The sequence below is a fragment of the Papaver somniferum genome, chromosome 8, assembly GCF_003573695.1.
Source record: "Papaver somniferum cultivar HN1 chromosome 8, ASM357369v1, whole genome shotgun sequence".
In the NCBI taxonomy this organism is placed as follows: domain Eukaryota; kingdom Viridiplantae; phylum Streptophyta; class Magnoliopsida; order Ranunculales; family Papaveraceae; genus Papaver; species Papaver somniferum.
The window spans coordinates 85,446,952-85,466,420 of record NC_039365.1 but is presented as its reverse complement, the minus strand read 5'-3'; the positions used below and the strand labels follow the sequence as shown (position 1 = coordinate 85,466,420).

The 19,469-nt window shown below is 36.4% G+C and overlaps 2 protein-coding genes across 2 annotated transcripts; one reads left to right on the top strand and one right to left on the bottom strand.

The window, feature by feature from the left end:
* Window positions 1–248: 248 nt before the first annotated feature.
* LOC113301880 (autophagy-related protein 13a-like) lies at window positions 249–4,530 on the top strand. The gene is made up of 4 exons (XM_026550721.1): window positions 249–580; window positions 966–2,446; window positions 2,531–2,712; window positions 3,787–4,530. The coding sequence occupies exons 2-4, from the start codon at window positions 1,070–1,072 to the stop codon at window positions 4,106–4,108; spliced, it is 1,881 nt and encodes a 626-aa protein (XP_026406506.1). The 5' UTR covers window positions 249–580; window positions 966–1,069; the 3' UTR covers window positions 4,109–4,530.
* Window positions 4,531–5,289: 759 nt separating this feature from the next.
* Window positions 5,290–6,316, bottom strand: LOC113304713 (RING-H2 finger protein ATL79-like). Its single transcript, XM_026553853.1, has one exon. It carries the CDS (start codon window positions 6,196–6,198, stop codon window positions 5,587–5,589), a length of 612 nt encoding a protein of 203 aa, XP_026409638.1. The 5' UTR covers window positions 6,199–6,316; the 3' UTR covers window positions 5,290–5,586.
* Between the last annotated feature and the right edge of the window lie 13,153 nt (window positions 6,317–19,469).

Here is a 19,469-nt window from a genome sequence, read left to right as displayed (position 1 = left end):
ATGCATCACTTGGATGCATTTTGACGGAACGACCTATACGGACTAGGCCATTACTATTATAGCTTGGCCACGGCCATGCAAACAAGTTGGCTTAATTTTCTGTCCCTTAGGATGAACTACAGTCTGTGCTTGATCCAAAGAGAGAGACAGAGAGGGCGTGGGTAGTTTGTGGTGGGCCAGCCCGCACCAAAACCAGATTAGATCGACAGTAGAGAAGAGAGGACATGATTGAAAATGGTAGAGGGAAACTACACTCCACTTCCTTCTAATTATCCGGGGATTCTATTTCATCCCGGAAAAATGGTACGTAGTAGTATATCATAAGTCTAATTAGTAATTAATTAGAGAAGATGAAACTAATCAATAATTAATTGAGAAAAATAACTTAAACGATAAAAATTTGTTCAGCGTCCTCTTCACTCTTTCTCTTCCCTTCTCTTCTCGTCTCAATTAATGAACGCATCACGCAACTCTTGAGAATTCAAAATCCGCACGTCTTTTCGTCATCTAATGTAGTCAGATTCCTCTTTATCCGTTCTCTTCTTCCGTTTCAGAGACAGAAAGAAACAACTTCTTGGAGGTGAGTTTTCCGTTTCTTTATTAATAATTTATGTTTCGCTGGTTTTTCATGTTAATTTGATCTTCTAAGGTTGTGTATATTTAAGTTGAAGATCAAACAGTGGTTAACTAAATTTTTTAGGGTTATGAAATTTTATTTGTATGTTTCTTGATGTTAGGATTTAGTCTTATAGATCTGAAGTTCTTGAAAAATGTTTATTAGGGATGTTTAAATGATGTGGCAATTTGTTGAATATGGGTGTTGAGAACTGATTGTGCAGACAAGAATTATTGATTATGACTATTTAGGGTTTATGTTTCGATTCTTGCAAGCCATGACTGGATATTCTGTGGTCTTATTGGTAAGTTTTCCTGTGGTCTTATTGGTAAATTCTTGCCACTGTTAGGTGACAAAGGCCATGGCATTGACAGCGTTCTTATCGAGTTATGTCAAATATGGATCACAGAATTCTTAAGAGCTAATAAGAAAAGAAAAAAGGAAGGCGGAAAAATGGCTTTTCATGGTAGTCCACACTCTGAATCGGGAAGATCAGAGCAGATAATCTCGCAGTTCCTTCTCAAGAGCTTACACATTATTTTGGATTCTAGGATACCGTCACCTCGATCAAATGATCATAGTGGTGACCTGGCTTCGGCTGGTCGTGCTAGAAAGAGTGATAAGTGGTTTCATTTAGCTCTTGGAGATCGTCCTGCGGCTTTAGAGAATTTGCATTTCTGGCATAGGAATTTAATGGACCCAATGATAATTGATATCATACTTGTTCATGATGACCTGGGTACTTATTCATCCGATGATCTCTTTGCTACACCAAGTGAAAGAGCAACTGTTGAAACAGTTATAGAGAGGTGGGTAGTTCAGTACGAGTCTCCTAAGACAATGCTTTCTCAACCCAGCGAAGGATCCATCTCTTATGGGAAGACATATAAGAAATCCATTATACTTTTACGTTCTCTTTATTCAATGATGAGGCTTCTACCTGCCTATAGAATTTTCCGGCGACTTAGCACATCGAACCAGACCTGTAGGTTTGATATCATTTATAAGGTTTCCTCCTTTAGTGAACCATTCTCGAGAGAGGAGGAGGAAACCATGAAGGTATATAATTTTGCACCAGTGGAGGCCCACCCAGGTCGGCTCTGTATATCTACAACATACCGTCCAACACTCTCTGATTTCAACCTCGAGCTTTCCACATCGTTGCCGCCACAGCTTATTATGGACTATGTTGGGAGCCCCGCTACTGACCCTCTGAAGATTTTCCCCTCTGCTGAAGATCGTGCCACTTCTTTTCCATTGAGAGGAGCCCATCCTTCTTCATCTAGCCCATTTCAGCGTCCGCATAGCTGGACTCCCGGTCTTCACAGAGCTGCTCCATTTACACAGAATTATCGTCTTAGTGGTTCTCCACCTGCTTACCGTACACCTCCGACACCATCTGATTATTCACCTTCACCCCCTGATATATACAGCCAGAGGTCTCAGAGTTACAAAATTTCAAGTCAAAGAAGGGGGTTGAGTTCTGATGAATATCAACTTTCACCTCCCTTTTCTCCATCTCCATCTCCGTCTCCTCCCACCCATGTTTCAGGATTCAACTCTCTACACTCCCGGTTGCGGTCTGAACGTTCAGAAAGTGCTCCTGTTAATATCCCGGTGCCAATGATAGCTAGAAATTCTAGACTTTTTACTCATAGTTCCTCTGATCCAAACAGACATGCACTTCCTCCTATGTCCCCTAGAAGCACCAAATACGACCATTCTTCTCAGGAATCTTCATCGGGAAGCAGGTCATTTAGGAGAATGGATGCTTCAAGAGCAGCAGAGCTGCCCTCTGGAATTGCAAATTTAAACCTTTATTGCCACAAGGTATTCCTAAGATACTATTCTATCGCACATCTTTAACTTGTATTTCGTCCTTGTTTCTTGACCTCACTTTTATTGGCTGTGTAGGAATTCAAAGATGGCAAAGATGATTCCGGGTGCTTCTCAGGCTTGATGTCTTCCAGCGGTTCTCCATGCATTGGCTTTTCCAGGAGCTCAAGCAGATTGTCCTTCCAGGATGATCTTGATGATTGCGAGTTCTCATGTCCATTTGCTGTTGATGATGTTGATACGTCTGATACTCAGACCAGGTAATTGTGTTTTACCTCTATCTTCGCAATTTATTTGTTTGTGCTACCATGTCTTGGCTAGAACATTGTACCTTCATTGTTCCATGTTGCACAAGTTACATGGGCTCTTAGTTGTTTTCTCTTTGCCTGGAGTGCCTACTTTATTTCAGTTCATGCTAGCGTGTCGTCTTGTGTGGCGAGTGCTTTTAATTGGTGAAAACCTCTTTAAAGTTTAAAGCCCGTATATCTTTGAAATCTGAACCAGTACTCAGCTGTCAGATTAAAGTTAAAATACATACGTATGGTTCTAGTTTTGGGGGGAGGATTTTACATGACAACTTGAGATTTGGTTACAAATATGACGTGGTATATTAGGACAATGCATTTAAGCTTTGATCTCCAACTCTCCGTTGTCAATCGGCAGTGTGTTTCATTCTTGTGCAAGTGAGAATTTTGTAGCTTCGTTTCTTTGGTGTGTCAGAACTCAGATCTGCGGTTCTGAATTGAACTACTGGATAGTGGATACACATGCTTTTGTTTTAGGACTTAACAGTATCTCTCATTCTTCCAATGTGGTAACTCCACTGTTACATTTTGCTTTCCAAAAAATATATATCTGGGTTAGGTCTATCTGTGACGAGGTCCTTGTGCCTGTCTTTTGGATTTTAATTTATTCTGAAGTGAACGTTAATTCAATACGTGTTCCGGTATGCCATGTTATGTGAATTCTTTTATAGTCATTATCTTATCTTATTTTATGACGAGTACTAAACATCAAGGCAGAAACTAAGTTAGGTTTCTTTAGTGACACACTGATCCGTAGACAGTATTGGCTTAAATGTATAGGCGATTTTTGACTTCCTTGGATGCCCTGATAAATAATGTAGATTCTAATTAATTAGTTGGCATCAGCTCTCACATAATATTACGTTTCGGCTACTTTTGCGAAACTGGAGAAATAGTTGATGATGGAGTTGGGTGAAATTATAGTTGGTCAATTCAATTGATTACTTTTTTATGAAAATTAAAACAACAATGGCATTGATTGGTAACCTCAACTGTCTCACCGTCTAAGAAACTCCTTGTTTATATCAGGACCTTCGGTGGGAAAGAAGCTTCGGACTCATCTACTTCACATGCATTCTCCTCAACCAGAAAATCGCAAGATGCTGCCATTGGCGTCCTCGTACACACGTTAAAGACAGCACCTCCGTTGCGACAAGACCAAAGTTGTTACTCTTCGCAATCATCCAAAAACGAGTTTGACGGAGAAGTTACTACCGCTGCATCTGGATTCTTCGTGCTTAGGAAGACATCTGATGCATTGGAGGAATTAAGAAGTTATAGAGATATGAAAGATCTGCTACTCTCTCAGAGTGGTAATCGGGACTCGGCTGATAAGCGAAGAACAAACTGATCCAGCTGCTTGCTGGGCTATATGCATATAACAAGGGATTTCTGGACATGACTGACCTAGGACCCCCATTACTTTGGGAAAAGGGGAATCTTAATGTAAATAGACATCATTACGACTGAAGGTTAGCTACCATTATATTGGAAAACAAGGAACATACAGATATCATATAGACACAAAAGTTTGCAAAACAAGGATTGTTTTCGTCCCAGGAATATCAGAAACTGATTACCGTTTTTATTTCCCCAGTTTGACTCTCAGCATGTTAATTTGTAGGATGTACTAAATGGAACGCTTTCTATGGGGTGTATAAATTGTATCATACTGACGGCACCTACATACTGTAGTTGGTTATGGTTTTGTGAATATGGTTTCTCCCGCTCCTGTGAACCTGATGAATTAATTTTGCAGTTTAATGAGATTCATTTGTTTTTTTTTTTTTTTTAATTTCTCCCCAATAAATATTGCATCTTCTTTTGTTTTCCTTTCAAAACTTAGATAGGTCCGATAAGAGTTCATGGCGAGGCGTTTGTTTTAATCACTTGGCAGTTAGTTGGAACAAAGTAAAGTTAGGTGGAAATAGTAGTCGGATAATATATGGTTCCTGCGCATTTTCAACTCGCACCTTCTGTTACTTAGCCCATAAAATGCTAATCAAGAGTCTAAAACCGCCCAACGGTTTTTCACATTTACTGGTGGATGCAGCCTGCTGAACCACCATGAGAGACGATTGAAGAGTCAAAACTTTCAACATCGCCATCATATATCCATGAAATTAAGGAAGAGAACACAAAGGGGGAATACAAAAGAAACAGTTGGGAATGGGGACCAACTATGCCCAAGGTTACGTGTGTTCTAGGGCATGGCCATGGTAATTGAATGTAGTCTGTCTGTTCCTTGCAACTCTAGCAATACTGATAACAACAACTTATGCCGTAGCTAGAAACATCCATGCTCTGGAAACATCTTAACTTGAGCTTCAAACGTAACAGTAATCCTCCTGTCTTGTCACGCTTGCATAACTGAGACCAGATTCAAACTTTTAACATATTCTTTACCTTTTTTTAGGTCCATTTTCTCTACTAAATTCTCAGTTCTAGTGAAGTTCAGAATAGTTTATGCCTGTTTCTCATGATGCGAGGGGAATCAAAGATATAAGTTCGAGAGACCAAAGTGGAGGCATATGAATTTTAAGCCGCTCTATCCAAATTCTATCCAAATCCTACCAAATCAACACTTGACAGATTAACAAAGTTGGTAAATGCTAAACCAGCAATCAAAAATAAAATGGATCAATCAGAGGGATATAGCAAGTACATTTCATATCCTCTAATCAACACTAACATTGCATCCTCTAACCTTAGGTAAAGAGAAAAAACAGACTTAACTAAACAAACAAACAAAGAAACAAACTCATCTGCATAATTTACAAATTCATATTGTATTTAGACTGACCCATTACTCTGCTCTTCTGCTGTGGGTTATACCGGTAACTCCGTGCGGCTAGTGTTGCCAAATCCGGATTCTAGATCATTATTTTCATCGCCACCCTGGTTCTCTAGGGGCGGCTGGGAGGTACCCATACAAGTAGTTCGGCAAGTCGGACACGAAGTATGAGAAGATAACAACCATGCTTCGATGCACTTCACGTGGAATCCATGATTGCATTTTGATAACACTCTAATTTCTTCCCCATTAACAAACTCTGATAGACAAATAGCACAAAGTGGTTCGTTGCCAGCTAGTTCAATCTCTTGTGAATATTCAAGTGTGGGTCCAGAAGATTTAGCCATTTCTTGAAGTTTTAATCTCTGGGTTTGTCGGTAATCAGGAGAAGGAGAACCTTTGTTGAGAAATTTATTGATGAAGAAGTTTAGTGTAAAACCACTAAGAATAAAGCAAACAAGGAATACCAGTAGCAGAGCGATGTCTAAGTTGAAATCTGCTCTGCTTTCGAACGGAGACCATTCGTTCTTTGGGATGATAACATCATCGGTATTAGATGTTGCCGATAGAGATAGGGAGAGGGGCGGATCATTTTGATATGCGACTTTCCCAACTGCTGCAGATGCTGTTTCTGGTGATGATGCCATTACTAGCTAGGGAAGTCTATAGAACACGAGTGAATTAATCTGTGAAAATCACAGGGTGATATGAGTTTTGATGCTAGTGGTTTTGCTTTGGAATGGATATAAAATATATATATATATACACACAAATGTTAGGGTGATGATGAAAAAGATAGAGAGTGGGGTTTGACGTTTGTCATCCCTACTAAAAGTAACTGATATGATTCTGATGAGAAAAAACAAACTACTTGGAAAGTGAAACTGAAACCAAAACCACTGCTCGCAGTTGTTTTCTAATCTGTGAATTTTGTTTTCACTGTATTGTTTAAACTTTGTTGCTGTCCTATTTGCCGATTAATAAAACATTAACAGCTCTTTGTACGAGTTCGAGCTAAGTACGTCAAGAATACTAGGCCCCTTCCTACGGGTGTGGCAAACCAAAGAGTTTGCCATTTAAGCACCCATTATGGAGGAGGGAAACTGGCAAATTGTCACTTAGCCAGGTTAGGTCAAATTAACTCGACCGTTCGGTCCAGTTTACACCATTAGGTGTTTACTGCACCATTACCAGGTTGTATAAGACCGGCCAGTATAGTTTGCACCGCTGAGTATAATCTGATCCAACGGCCATAATTCCCCCCCCCTATAAATACCATATTCCTCTAACATTTTAACTCATACCTTCTCTTCTCTACTCTTCACATTTGTTAATCTAAAATAAATTTCATCATCTAATTATTTCATTCACTTGTATTGTACAATTTCTTTAATATGTCTCAATCTAATACTCAATCTAAACAACAAAAAAACAAACAAACTAGGGGTCCAAAATTTACCGTAGCCAAAGATGAAAGCATTTGCAGAAAGTATGTGTTCTTTACACAAGATAGTATCGATGGTGCCAGTCAACAATCTACCAAGTTGTGGGATAACATATTTGCTAACTTCCGAAACAAAACTATGAACATCAACGAGCGTGATGCAAATGGATTGTCCGGTCGCTTTGTTACAATCAACGCCCAAGTTTCCTTGTATGTCGCTGCTCTAATGCAAGCTGCTCGTGGTCGAGAGAGCGGTCTTGTCGATGTTGATGTCGAACGAAAGTGCCGAACTGATTGACACCATAAACATGGGAACAATTTTGCTTATGAAAGTTGTTATCATATTTTGAAAGTGTTGCCTAAATATAATCCAGAAGTGTTAGCAAACATGCAGAATGTACCTGCAAGTTCACCATACACTTCTTCACCTTCAACGCCAGCTTCACAACCATCGCAATCATCTCATCCCCTTCAGATAATCGATTTTCTTCACCAGAAACCACCAGAAACAACAATTCCAACTTGAATGTCAATACTGCAATTAAGAGGAAATTATTAGGAAGAAATCATGCAAGAGCAGCGAGAAAAGCTGCCCAAGAAGGAGAAGAAAGTGAAGGAGGTAGTAGTACTATTGAAACTTTGATAGAGCATAAGAAGGTCGTCGAAAAACAAAGAGTTGTAGATCGCAAGTTCTTGACTAAGGAGATGAAAAAACATCGACTAACTCAAGAAAAATTTGTTTCTGACTATGACAAGAATAAGATTCTAAATGCATACACCGAAAAAATGAATGCCATACAATTGATGGTATGGGAGATGGAGATGGACAGGATAACAGAGGAATTGTAAGAAAAAAAAAATAAGAGAAACATGAGAAAACAATTTGGGGTTCAAGCTGAAGATGAGGATGATGAAGAAGACGATGAAGTAGTGCCACTTAATTAATTAATGTATCAGCTTTAATTTTAATGAATATGTAGTAGTTTGGTTATGGTGAATGAAATAGTTCTGGTTTTTCATTACAAATTCTACTTTTTTCATTACATTAAAACTTAAACTTTTTTTTTTTTGCAGTACATTAAAACTTAAACTTTATAACATCCATGAAAACATTATTAAGCTTAACATCCCATATGAGTTATTAAAAACTCTTTAAGAATTTGGTAATGCGCTTCGTATTTGAAATTTTTTCGTTTTCATCTTCGCCACTCGTCTCGAGTTCGTATTACCAATTAAGCATTAGTCTCACCTCTAAGACGGTATCGAGTGACAATCCTTTTCATAGCTACAAAATCCACAAGCTCTTTTTTGATATCCATGAATCGGCAAAACAAAGCAGCACGATCCCGGTTATGAGGATTACCTGTCTCTGTGCAGAAGGCATCATGAATTTTACCCAAATAACTCATACTAGGTAAACCGTTCATCCGTAGTTCTTCACCTCTCTTCGGGTAGTGTATTACATAGTTTATACAAGAGATAAATCTTCATCTTCAGTGAATCTAGGATCATCCATAATTTAACCAAAAAGTAGAGAAGTTTTTGTAGAGAAGTGATGTGTGAGTTTGGAATGGATGAAGTGAAGGATTTATAAGGAATGCTAGCGGTTGAGTCTAGACCGCTAGCAATGAAGTATAGACCGCTACTTTTGATGACCGTTAAAAAATTTAAACTTAAAAAACAACTACAAAACAAAATTATGGAACAACAAATGAAACTTAAGCAATTTAAGAAAATAAAAATAAATAACAAATGAAACAATAATAAAAAAACAAAAACAAATGAAACAAACACTACTCAATTTGTCCCCCATCTCTTCCAAACTTAGCCCACATAAGCGCTCTGAGATCTTCCCTCAACCTGTTATACAGAGTTCTGTTCTCAATATGACTGGTCATTTGCGCGTAGTTTCTTGCAGGTAATCCTCTAGCTGGTATAATCTCAGGCCTTAAGTATTAATCTTGATGGTTAGTCCAATTCTTGTTACGACTGGTCTCCTGGATAACCATGTTATGCATAATGATGCAAGTCAGCATAGTCTTATGCATTTCACGAGCACTTAAACCACGATAAGGCCCACAAACGATTGCGAACTTCCGCTTCAGAATTCCAAAATCCCGTTCCACATCCTTTTTCAGATTCATTTGTTTACTACTGAAATACGAGTATGAACGACCCATTTCACCGGCAGGTGGCTGACGGTAACATTGAACTAAAGTTGACCATTTTGGATAAATTCGATCTGCAAGATAATAACCATGAGTGTAGTGATTCCCGTTGATACTGAAATTTACCTGAGGAGAAATTCCATACTTTAAATCTTCAAACAAAGGCGATTTGTGTAAAAAATTTATATTGTTTTGAGATCCCGGAGACCAAAAAAAGTGTGCCATATCCAACAATCATAAGAAGCAGCAGCCTCAAGGATCACTGTTGGTTTTGCGTAGTGACCCTTATACTGACCGGCCCAATAGGTAGGGCATCTGGTCCATACCCAATGCATGCATTCAAGACTACCCAGCATTCCAAGAAATCCCTTTTCCTGATTCTGCTTTAATATTTCTCAAACATCTGCATCAGTTGGTTTTCATAAATAGGTAGGACAAAAATGATTAATCATTGTTTCGCAAAACAACACAAGATACTTGTATGCAGTTGTTTTGCTAATGTGAAGGTACTCATCATTAGAATCTGGAGGTATGCCATATCCTAAAATCCTCAAAGCCGAAGTAACCTTTTATTCAGGGCTATGACCCCTAATATTCAGTGCATCATACTGATAATTAAATTGAGGTTCTACTTGACAAAGCTCACCAATAATCTTTAGCACCAAATGTCTGGGCATGCAGAATCGGCCTTGGAAATTTTCATCAGAGAACACACAGTCAGGAAGAAAATAATCGTGCATCAGCTTCTCGTGCCATTCATCCCGACCCCTGTACGTATATCTTCTTGTGAAAACTTCTCTTGGCTCTGGATCTCTAGGTATTTGCCCCGATGAATATAGCTGCATCAAGTTGTTGGTTAGTTCTTTATCTTCATCTGACTCATCATCAATTTGATTCAATGCATGAATGAATATTCGTTGCTTCTCTTCAAATCGATCCATATGAATACGCACTTCTTCGTCAGAAGAATCCATATCCATTGAGTTGAAAAAAAAAATAAACAGATGATTAAGGTACAAAAGAGTGAGTAAAATATAGAATTAATGAGAAAATTAGGTGTGATTAAATTGAATTGAATGGGGTGAATTTATAGGGAAATGTGGGGGGGGGGGGGGAATAGCCGTTATTTCACTATTTGATAACCGACGATTACAAGACCGACCGGTGTTCTTAAGGCCAGTCGGTCTTTGCTCAACCGTTCGGTGGAGACTCGATCGCTTATGTTTTCTCCCATAGTGGCTCGGCCAGTTTCCCAGGCCAGCTGGCATGGTAAGTGCAGGGTTTAGCTAGTTTCCATAAGAACCGGCCTGATACAGCGTAATTTAAGAAACAAGGAACGCTAGATGTCTTTACCAATCTTATATAGCCTATAAGGCTATAACGCAACTATAAGGTAGTTTTCTCTTCTTTTTTTTGATACTAAAGTGTAGATTTATTGATTGACTGTTGTAAAAAACATAATTTTCCTCAATATATTTGGAGATATCAGGAGGAAAGTTGGAAACATAAGAAAAACTTAGAGCTTCAAGTATAGATTTTCTTGCTAGTTCATGAGCCATACTATTACCTAGTATATTAACTAACTTGCAAAACCAAAAAGAATTACTTGAAAATTTGTTCTTGATAGCTGAAATAAAGTGTTGATTAAACCAGTGCACTTGGGATTCTCCACTGTTAACAGAGTTCACCACATTTTCACAATCCATTTTAAAGATAACTTTGTTATAACCACACTCCTTCATCCAATCTACCGCCATGACTAGAGCTTTGCATTCAAAATTCTCAGCTCTCACATATGCCTCCACTTATTCCTCCAGTTTGAAGCCTTTCACTCCTACTGCATTTCCAGCATGATCGCGCAGAATTAGTCCAATGTTACCTTTCTTAGTTTCAAACATGTAAGAGGCATCTACATTTAGCTTAAGAAATCCTTCCTCTGGAGGGATCCATTCCTTGATGAGAGTACTACATTATCTATTAACAGTAGTAGGAACAACAACATGATTACAAAGTTGAATTAAATGTTGTATCCTAGAGAGAGTATTGTTTTTATTAGGAGCAATATCCTGAAAATTTAGATTGCATATGTCCTTCCACATATACCATATAATGCACATTAACTTAATCACATAATCCTCATTTATGTTACTATTATGGAGTTCTTTACCTGCAATTAACCAAGAAGCTACCCAAGATTGAAATAAATTATATTGCTGAGTATCAGTAATAATATCAACATTTAAGGCATTCCAGATGGATCTAGCATAGTCACATTCAACCAGTAAATGATTAATAGTTTCAAGACTATGATTACAAAACTTACAATATGGCTCTACTTCAGGGTTATAACTTGCAAGTTTGACTCTAACAGGAACAATGTTTTTTAAACATTTCCAGACAAAAAGCTTTACTCTGTGAGGTACCTTATACTTCCAAAGATGTTTCCAACCATCTTTAGGAATGTTATCTCCAGCAATGGCATTATTAACAGAACTAGCACAAAGAGTATTATAAGCACTCTTTAAGGTGAAAATACCTTTTCTGTCAGGTTTCCAAATCAAATAATCTTCACCAGTAGAAGGAATATGCATGTTTAGGATAACAGTAGAGGTATCTTGATTAAAAATAGAACAGATTAGCTGATCATTCCGGATTCTAGTACCAAGTAGAAAAAGGTCACAAACAAGAGTATAAGATAACAGGCTATAAAGACCCGCAAGTGGGACAAGTGGACTGTTGAATCCAATAATCCAATTATCAAGCCAAATGTTGATTTTAGTACCACACTGAACTATCCACATAGAGTATTGTTGAACAACCTCAATACCAGAGTAAATGCTTTTCCAAAGCCATGAAGAATTATCTTTTAACTTATCTAGATGGAGTAAACTGCCATCTTTACCATATTTAGCTCTAACAAGTTGTATGCACAGAGAACTATCATCATTACATGCCTTCCATGCTAATTTAGTTAGCATAGCAGTATTGAAATGTTCAAGGTTTCTAAATCCTAGACCACCCAAAGACTTTGGAATACTCATATTACTCCATCCTAGTAAACAAAGTCCCCTATTACTACTGTGTCCCCACCAGAAATGTTTTTGAATAGCATCCATCTGATCAATCAAATTTTTAGGAATTCTAAAACAACCCATCTGATAAGTAGGTAAGGCATTTAACACATGTTTAACCATAACAGTTCTAGCAGAGTGATTCATAGTTTTTCCTTTCCAAATCTTGAGTCTATAACCGAAAGATTGTACCAGTGGCTTAAAGGCTTTGGTTTTGTTCCTTCCTAATAACAAAGTGACATCTAAATAGGTATCATTATCCTTCATTTCAGTCATTTTGAGTTCTCTAGCAAGAATTTCTTTTGTACTAGGACTAAGATTATGACTAAAATAAACACTTGACTTATTTAAGTTGAGCATTTGACCAGACACACTACCAAAATAGTCAAGAGTGTTCAAAATACCAGCAATATTGTGCATATCAGCTTGAGCAAAAATAAGAATATCATCTACAAACATTAGATGGGTAATACTTGGAGCATTCTTAGCTGCTTTAACTCCTGAAATTTGATGATTAGTCTTAACATTTAATAACAATCTAGATAAGAATTCCATACAGAGTATGAAAAGATAAGGTGATAGGGGATCACCTTGTCTAATTCCTCTAGATGGATTAAACCCATGAGTAGGAGACCCATTTAAGATAATAGAGATGTGAGTAGTAGAGATGCACTGATTTATATAACCACAAAATTTCTCATCAAAACCAAAACTTTTAAGAACTCCTAGCAACAAAGGCCATTCTATTCTATCAAAGGCTTTAGAAAGATCAAGTTTTAAAGCCATAGTGCCACTGTGACCTTATTTATGCTTCATGGAGTGAATCATCTCATGAGCCACAATGATGTTGTCATGAATATCTCTACCTGGAACAAAAGCTGCTTGATAAGGAGAAATTATATGTTTTAGGTGAGGTTTAATTCTATCTGCCATAATCTTAGAGATAACCTTATAAATAGTATTGCACAAACCTATAGATATGAAATCCACAGGTTTAGTAGCATTATCAGTCTTAGGTATCAAACTAAGATAAGTTTTGTTGAAAGTTGTTGGCATGAAACATGTTTCAAAAAAACTTTGAATATCATTAGTAACATCTTGCCCAAAAATGTCCCAATTGTATTTGTAAAAACCAGATTGGGAGCCATCAGGGCCAGGTGAGCCCCAAGCATTCATATGTTTAATAGTTTCAAAAATTTCATCACTAGAAGGTATTCTATTGAGCTGAGAGTTATCATGAGCAGTAATAACAGTGGGGATGATGTCCAAAGTGGTATCAGTAAATTTAGGATTAGAAGTTTTACTTACCTTCTCAAAATGGCTAACAAGCATATTAGCAATATCATCACTATCATTAAACCAGACACCATTATCATCACATAAGAAGTCAATATTTTTCCTGAATATTCTTCTATTAGCTAAGGTGTGAAAATATTTGGTAGTTTGATCCATTTCTGTAATGAAAGTGTCACCTGATTTTTGTATATAAAACTCAGCCTTAATGTTAAACCATTCATCTAATTTCCTAGTGAGAGTAACAATGTTTTCATGCTGAGCCCCATAAATTATGTCATTTTGAGCTGTCTGAAGTTGAGCTTGTAAGTTATTTATATTTCTATTAATATCTCCAAACTCAATTTTATTCCAGTGAGAAAGTATTTTCCTTGTACTATGTTGTTTAGCAATCAGTTGAAAACCTGCAGACCCAGAAACATTAGTATTCCATGCAATGGATAATTGAGTTTTAAAAGAAAAATGTTTCATCCACATGGCAAATTTTTTTAAAAGGCCTCCAAGTATATTTCTGTTAAGAACTTGTGGGATTAATAAAATAGGACAATGATCGGAACCAGCTTGAACTAAATGCATAAGCTTAGCTTGGGGAAAGAGTTACACCAATAGTTGTTACCTATAGCCATGTCTATTCTAGATTTTCTACTGCCAGTTCCAAAACTGTTACTAGTCCAAGTGTAATGTTTACCACTGTAACCTATATCCATAAGGCCACAAGTATTACCTTGTCTCGAACATACCCATCTTCAATAGAATAGTTAACAACTTCAAATATGTCATGCATATGGAAATTCAAGTCACCTATTACTATCCAAGGTTCCTGAAGCTTTCACTAATTCTTAAAAGAAATTCCCATTATTCTTTCTTATTATCAAAATAGGTGGATCCATACATAAAAGTAATAAGGACATCTGGCTTACTAGGATATATTTTGGTGACAACATGCATCATATTTTTTGAGACATCCTATACTTCACAATGTATTCCATCTTTCCACATTAGAATTAGACCTCCTGATACACCAACTCTATCAATATGGACATAATTACAGTAACTTAGAGAATTTGCCAAGAAAATCATTTTATCATTCTCTATTTTTGTTTCGGAGAGAAACAAAAAATCAGGGGAGAGTGTTTCTTAACCAGAACAAAAACTTGATCTCTGGTGAATTTTTTTTCTAGACCTTGAATATTCCAAGCTAAGGCTTTCATATTTGCAGAAGAATTTAATAAATAAGGTAAAAAAATAGAAAATTCATATTGTAAAGTAAAGGATAAAGTTTTAGTTACCAATATTGCAGTATCCTCATTCATTTCATGGGAGTATTCTCTTGCAGGTAGTTCTCCTTCCTCAGCCAAGTCATGTTCCATCCCATCACAATGTTCCAATCTATCAGATGATCTAGTATTAAGACCAGAAATGTTTTTGTGAATATCATGAGTCTGTAATACAGGACTTAGAGTGGCTTTTATCCCAGAATTATCTTCTTTATCTTCAATTCTTGATCTCTTAGCTCTTCTTTCTTCTTCTTGTTTCTCAGCCTTTTCTTTTTCTTCAAGCTGCCTCTAACTTGCTTCACATATCCTTTGCAACAATAGATCTACATCTTCAGTTATTTCAAAACCATACGCTCTTGCAAGATTATGGCAATAAGTGACATATTCTTCATTTGTGTACTTTCTAATCTTTAAATCCAATGCAGTGTTTTTACATTCATCATCATCAGGGTCTATAGTGAAACAATCTTTGCAGAGAAGATGAGGTTGTCTTTCCCAATGATAGCGAACCCATGTAACCCCACAAGAAGATGTATTCCACCATCCACCTCTGTGCATAGGTTTCTTAAGATCTATTTTGACTATTAAAGTAATCATTGAGCCAGCCATATGTCTACAGTTTTCAGGTTCAGTTTTAATCTTTGGGCCTAATTCAACTAGAGCTTCATCAATAACCTGAACCGAGTGATGTTCAAGAAGAATTTTTTTGAACTGAACGTTTCATTCTTGATGAGTAAAAACTTGATTAACATCAATGGAGGGATCATATTTCTTGAGGTTCAGATGATACTTCTTAATGTTCCAGGGACCCTTCTTAAGAACAACTTCAACAACTTCATTTGAAGTGAACTTAAAAAGAAAAATATTCTTATCCAGAGCATGCATATTCAAGATCTTGTATTGCTTCCACAGTTGCGTGACTTCTTTCCTTATTTCATCTGTTTCAAAAGTATCTTTTGTGAAAAGCTTATCAATGAGAGAATTGCTCAAATCTTCAGTTGCTGATGATATAGCTCTATTCGAACCAACAACTTTCCTGATTTTCCTTGCATTGAGATCACGAAGTTTAGTTGCTTGCATCTTTGAGGTAACCAAAGAGACTTGAGAGTTTGAAGATGCAGCCATAGTTCTGATAATCAAAAATTGAGACTTAAATTTAGGGAAGATGATAAGAAAACACTTTGGTTTCTCCGTGTTATATTGTTGAGAATTGTACATAATATAATCAAATTTAGTTATACTGGTATAACTATTTTGAGAGGAATTAAGAAAGGATATATTCTTTTGAGCTAGAAAGATATAGGTAGAATTGAATGAGATAGAGGTCAACTGATACGTAATCAATACCAGTTTGCATGTCCACCAATTACGCTGAGTTATAGGAGGAAACCTTGAATTTTGAAATTCAAAATTTCAGACTCGCACCAATGAATCGGAATGTGAAACCCGTAGTAACTTGACTCACTAGAACCACTAGGATCATAAACATGCTCTAAACTGAAATACTGGATCATACTGATAGAAACCATCCTCTTGTTGATGAGTTGCAAAAAACTGCTATCGGAGATGAAGTCAGAACTATTGTTTGCTGCAACAATAAAGTTGATAGAAGAAGAAACCACATGCCAAAGTCCAAAAATGGATGCCTACCATGATGCTTGAAAGAGGCCCTGCAAAAGATTTAAAAAGCCATTAGAAAGATGAAACAAGCTATTTTAAATATGAGACAAACAAAAAGAAAAACACTTAAACAGTAATGTATGAAAAAATTTAGAAAAGAATAGAAAGAAAAACTAATTAAGAAGTGAAAGAAATGAATGATTAGATAAAAAATTATCTAAAGGTGTTGACATAATCATGTTAAAAAAGGATTTGAAGAGAAGAGGATCATATTATTGATGTAAACATTGAGAAAATTATTAATAATTTTGGAACTGAGTCATCTCAATTTTTGCCAGATTCGCAGAGCAGAAATAGTTCTGACTTCAACTTTTTCTCCTCAGATAGGTAGTTTTCTCTTGAAACCATAAAAATGTGGGTGGGTGGGTGGGTGAGTGAGTGCAGGAGCATTGAGCTAGCTCCCGATACCGATTATGTTCCAGCTTTTTGGGGTCAAGGAGTGTACATCCTCCTTAGCATTTTCCTCGTTTTAGGATGTAATTTGAACCAGGCGACCGAGCCATGGCAATTTTTTTTTTTTGAAATAAATCGCATAGTTTGTAATTAATTTTGTACAAATAGAATACTAGATGGATAAACAACTAAAAATCAAAACAACCGAAATTAATACTGAAAATGACTAGAGGGAGATATTAAAGAAGAAATGGAAATAACTCTGCGAATAAAAAAAATAATTACAGGGGTTAGTTCTCGAAAAAGTTGAGTGTAGTTTAGTTTTTACCCGTTAGTCGTGGGGGAGTTCGAAAGAGTCTCTCAAAATCCCCATTAGTCGTGGGAGAGTTTAGAAGAGTCTCTCAAACTCCATAGAAAACCGTGTTAGTCGTGGGAGAGTTTGAAAGAAACTCTTGAACTCCCTATTAGTGGTAAAACCCTAGAATGCTAGGGAGTTGGTTGTTTTGGAGAGTTCAGGAGAGTTTACGTACAATGTATTTTTGCCTCACTATAAATCTCTCTAAAGAGTATAGATTTTAGAAGAGTCTCCCTAACTCCCTAAACTCAAAACATCAAACTCTCTCAAACTTCCTACAGTCTCTTACACTCCCTCAAAATCCCAAGATTCACAATTCATTAAACTCCCCCCAACTCACCCGTGGACTAACCCCCTGTTAGTTTTTTCTTTTAAGTAAGAATCCACATTAAGTGTGCTAAAAGTTATCTCATAAGTATGCTAAAAATAGATAGTTTAGAATATGCATTAACTAATGGTATCCGATCTTCGAAATCATAATTATATATAAGTGGTATAAAAATATAGTGAAAACTATTGTAAACCCCATACTATATGGATCATATATTAAGAAACCCTACAAAATGAATCCTTCATTGTCAACTCCATACTTTCAAGATTTGTTGTTCCTAGGCCTAGAACTTTAGATTCCGAGCTTACTAATAAAAGATTTATTTATAATATTTCAAATAATACCAAGACTGCCCTTTTCTATAGATTTCATTTTCAGTTTCACTTTCTCTCTCAAGCAGAGAAACGATTTCAACATAAGCATAGAAGACACAATTTCTAATCGAGATTTTCAGTAAAAACCGATTTCAAAACCTAGATCTAAGCTTTAGAAACAAAGATCCTGATTATCTAACCTAAGTTCAACATCAACATCACTTGTTCTTTGGAGATTCAATGAAAATCAATGGAAAAGAAGTGATAATAGTCATCAGCAAATGAATATGTAGATTAACCTACAAAATCAAATTGAACAGATAAGTATATTATATTTTAACATTTCAATTCAATCGGTAGGTTTAATTCTTCGATTTTGAACATGTATATCCTGAAAAATCATTTGGAAAGCTTTAACAATTTGATTTCAGCTCAAATCTGTTATTGAAATCATAATTCGAGTTAGATCTGATATAATCTCACCTCAATTATACTTTTCAGAGAAAAATTTGAAAGAATATTTTCTAAGGTTCTTGAATTTTTTGTTTATCTCGATCCAAAATTGGGTTTCAGATTCGAAATTGATGAATCATAATCTCTTTTACCCGTCTATTTCTTTTATTTTGATTGTTGAACTGATTTGATTTTTCTTTACAGATTGTTTGAACTTCAATCTATATTTTCTACATTCAGTATCTTGTCTTGAAGATGAAATCTTAATCGACGAAGATAACCGGAAGCGTACGGTTTAATCTAAGCAATTTCAACAACTATTTCGATAGAAAATCAGTGAAATAAGATAAGTTTCTTTGAGTTTTTTTATGATTCATGAGATTGATGGATAAAACTTGTAGAATAGAAAGGAGAAATATGTGTGAAATTTGATTTTAGTTTGCTTATATTGAGTCTTCGCCTACAAATGTGGAACTTGATTAAAGAATTTGTGGTGGTGTTGGTGCAGGTATTGGAGGAGGATAAGGAGGCAGTGGTGGTGGTGGTGGTACTGGATCGGGTTTGGAGGATAACTTGGATTTGGAGTTAGTGCTGGTGTTTTAGTATGAAGCTGAGAGGTTTGGTATGGATGCTGGAGTTGTACTGGACACTGTACGTGTAGTCAAAGTTTCTTTAACTCTCATTGAAATGTGAACTGATAATTGCATATAGTTGAATTCTAAACTTGTAATTTATCTTGTCTCTGCTTTACCATGCTCATGTTCTTCATTTCCATATATGAGTTATTGAATCTGTTGTTTTTTAGGGAGAACTCACACAACATGCATTTTTTTTTTGAAGATCCCTATCTGCATGATAGGTTTCCTCTCAAAAACATGTCTTAGTTCCCATTTACTTACCGAATCCATAGTCTTCGCATCCATGTTTCAGCTTTCGTTCTGCTGATTTCGTTAGGGAGAACTCACCTAACATGCATGCATTTACTTTTGAAGATCCTTATTTGCGGAAAAGGTTGTCCAGAAAAATATCATATTTGATTTTCCCCACTAACCATACTCGTATTCTTCATATCCATATCTCAACTACTTGCTGCTGATTTTTGCAGGGAGAACACGTACAACACACATGTTTGAGGATCC

Excerpts from the sequence above, each read along its gene's own strand:
- LOC113304713 (XM_026553853.1), bottom strand. The coding sequence starts at position 6,198 with ATGGCATCATCACCAGAAACAGCATCTGCAGCAGTTGGGAAAGTCGCA.
- LOC113301880 (XM_026550721.1), top strand. The coding sequence starts at position 1,070 with ATGGCTTTTCATGGTAGTCCACACTCTGAATCGGGAAGATCAGAGCAG. Across the intron at positions 2,447-2,530 it reads TAAACCTTTATTGCCACAAG|GAATTCAAAGATGGCAAAGA; the intron begins GTATTCCTAAGA and ends TTGGCTGTGTAG. Across the intron at positions 2,713-3,786 it reads ACGTCTGATACTCAGACCAG|GACCTTCGGTGGGAAAGAAG; the intron begins GTAATTGTGTTT and ends TGTTTATATCAG.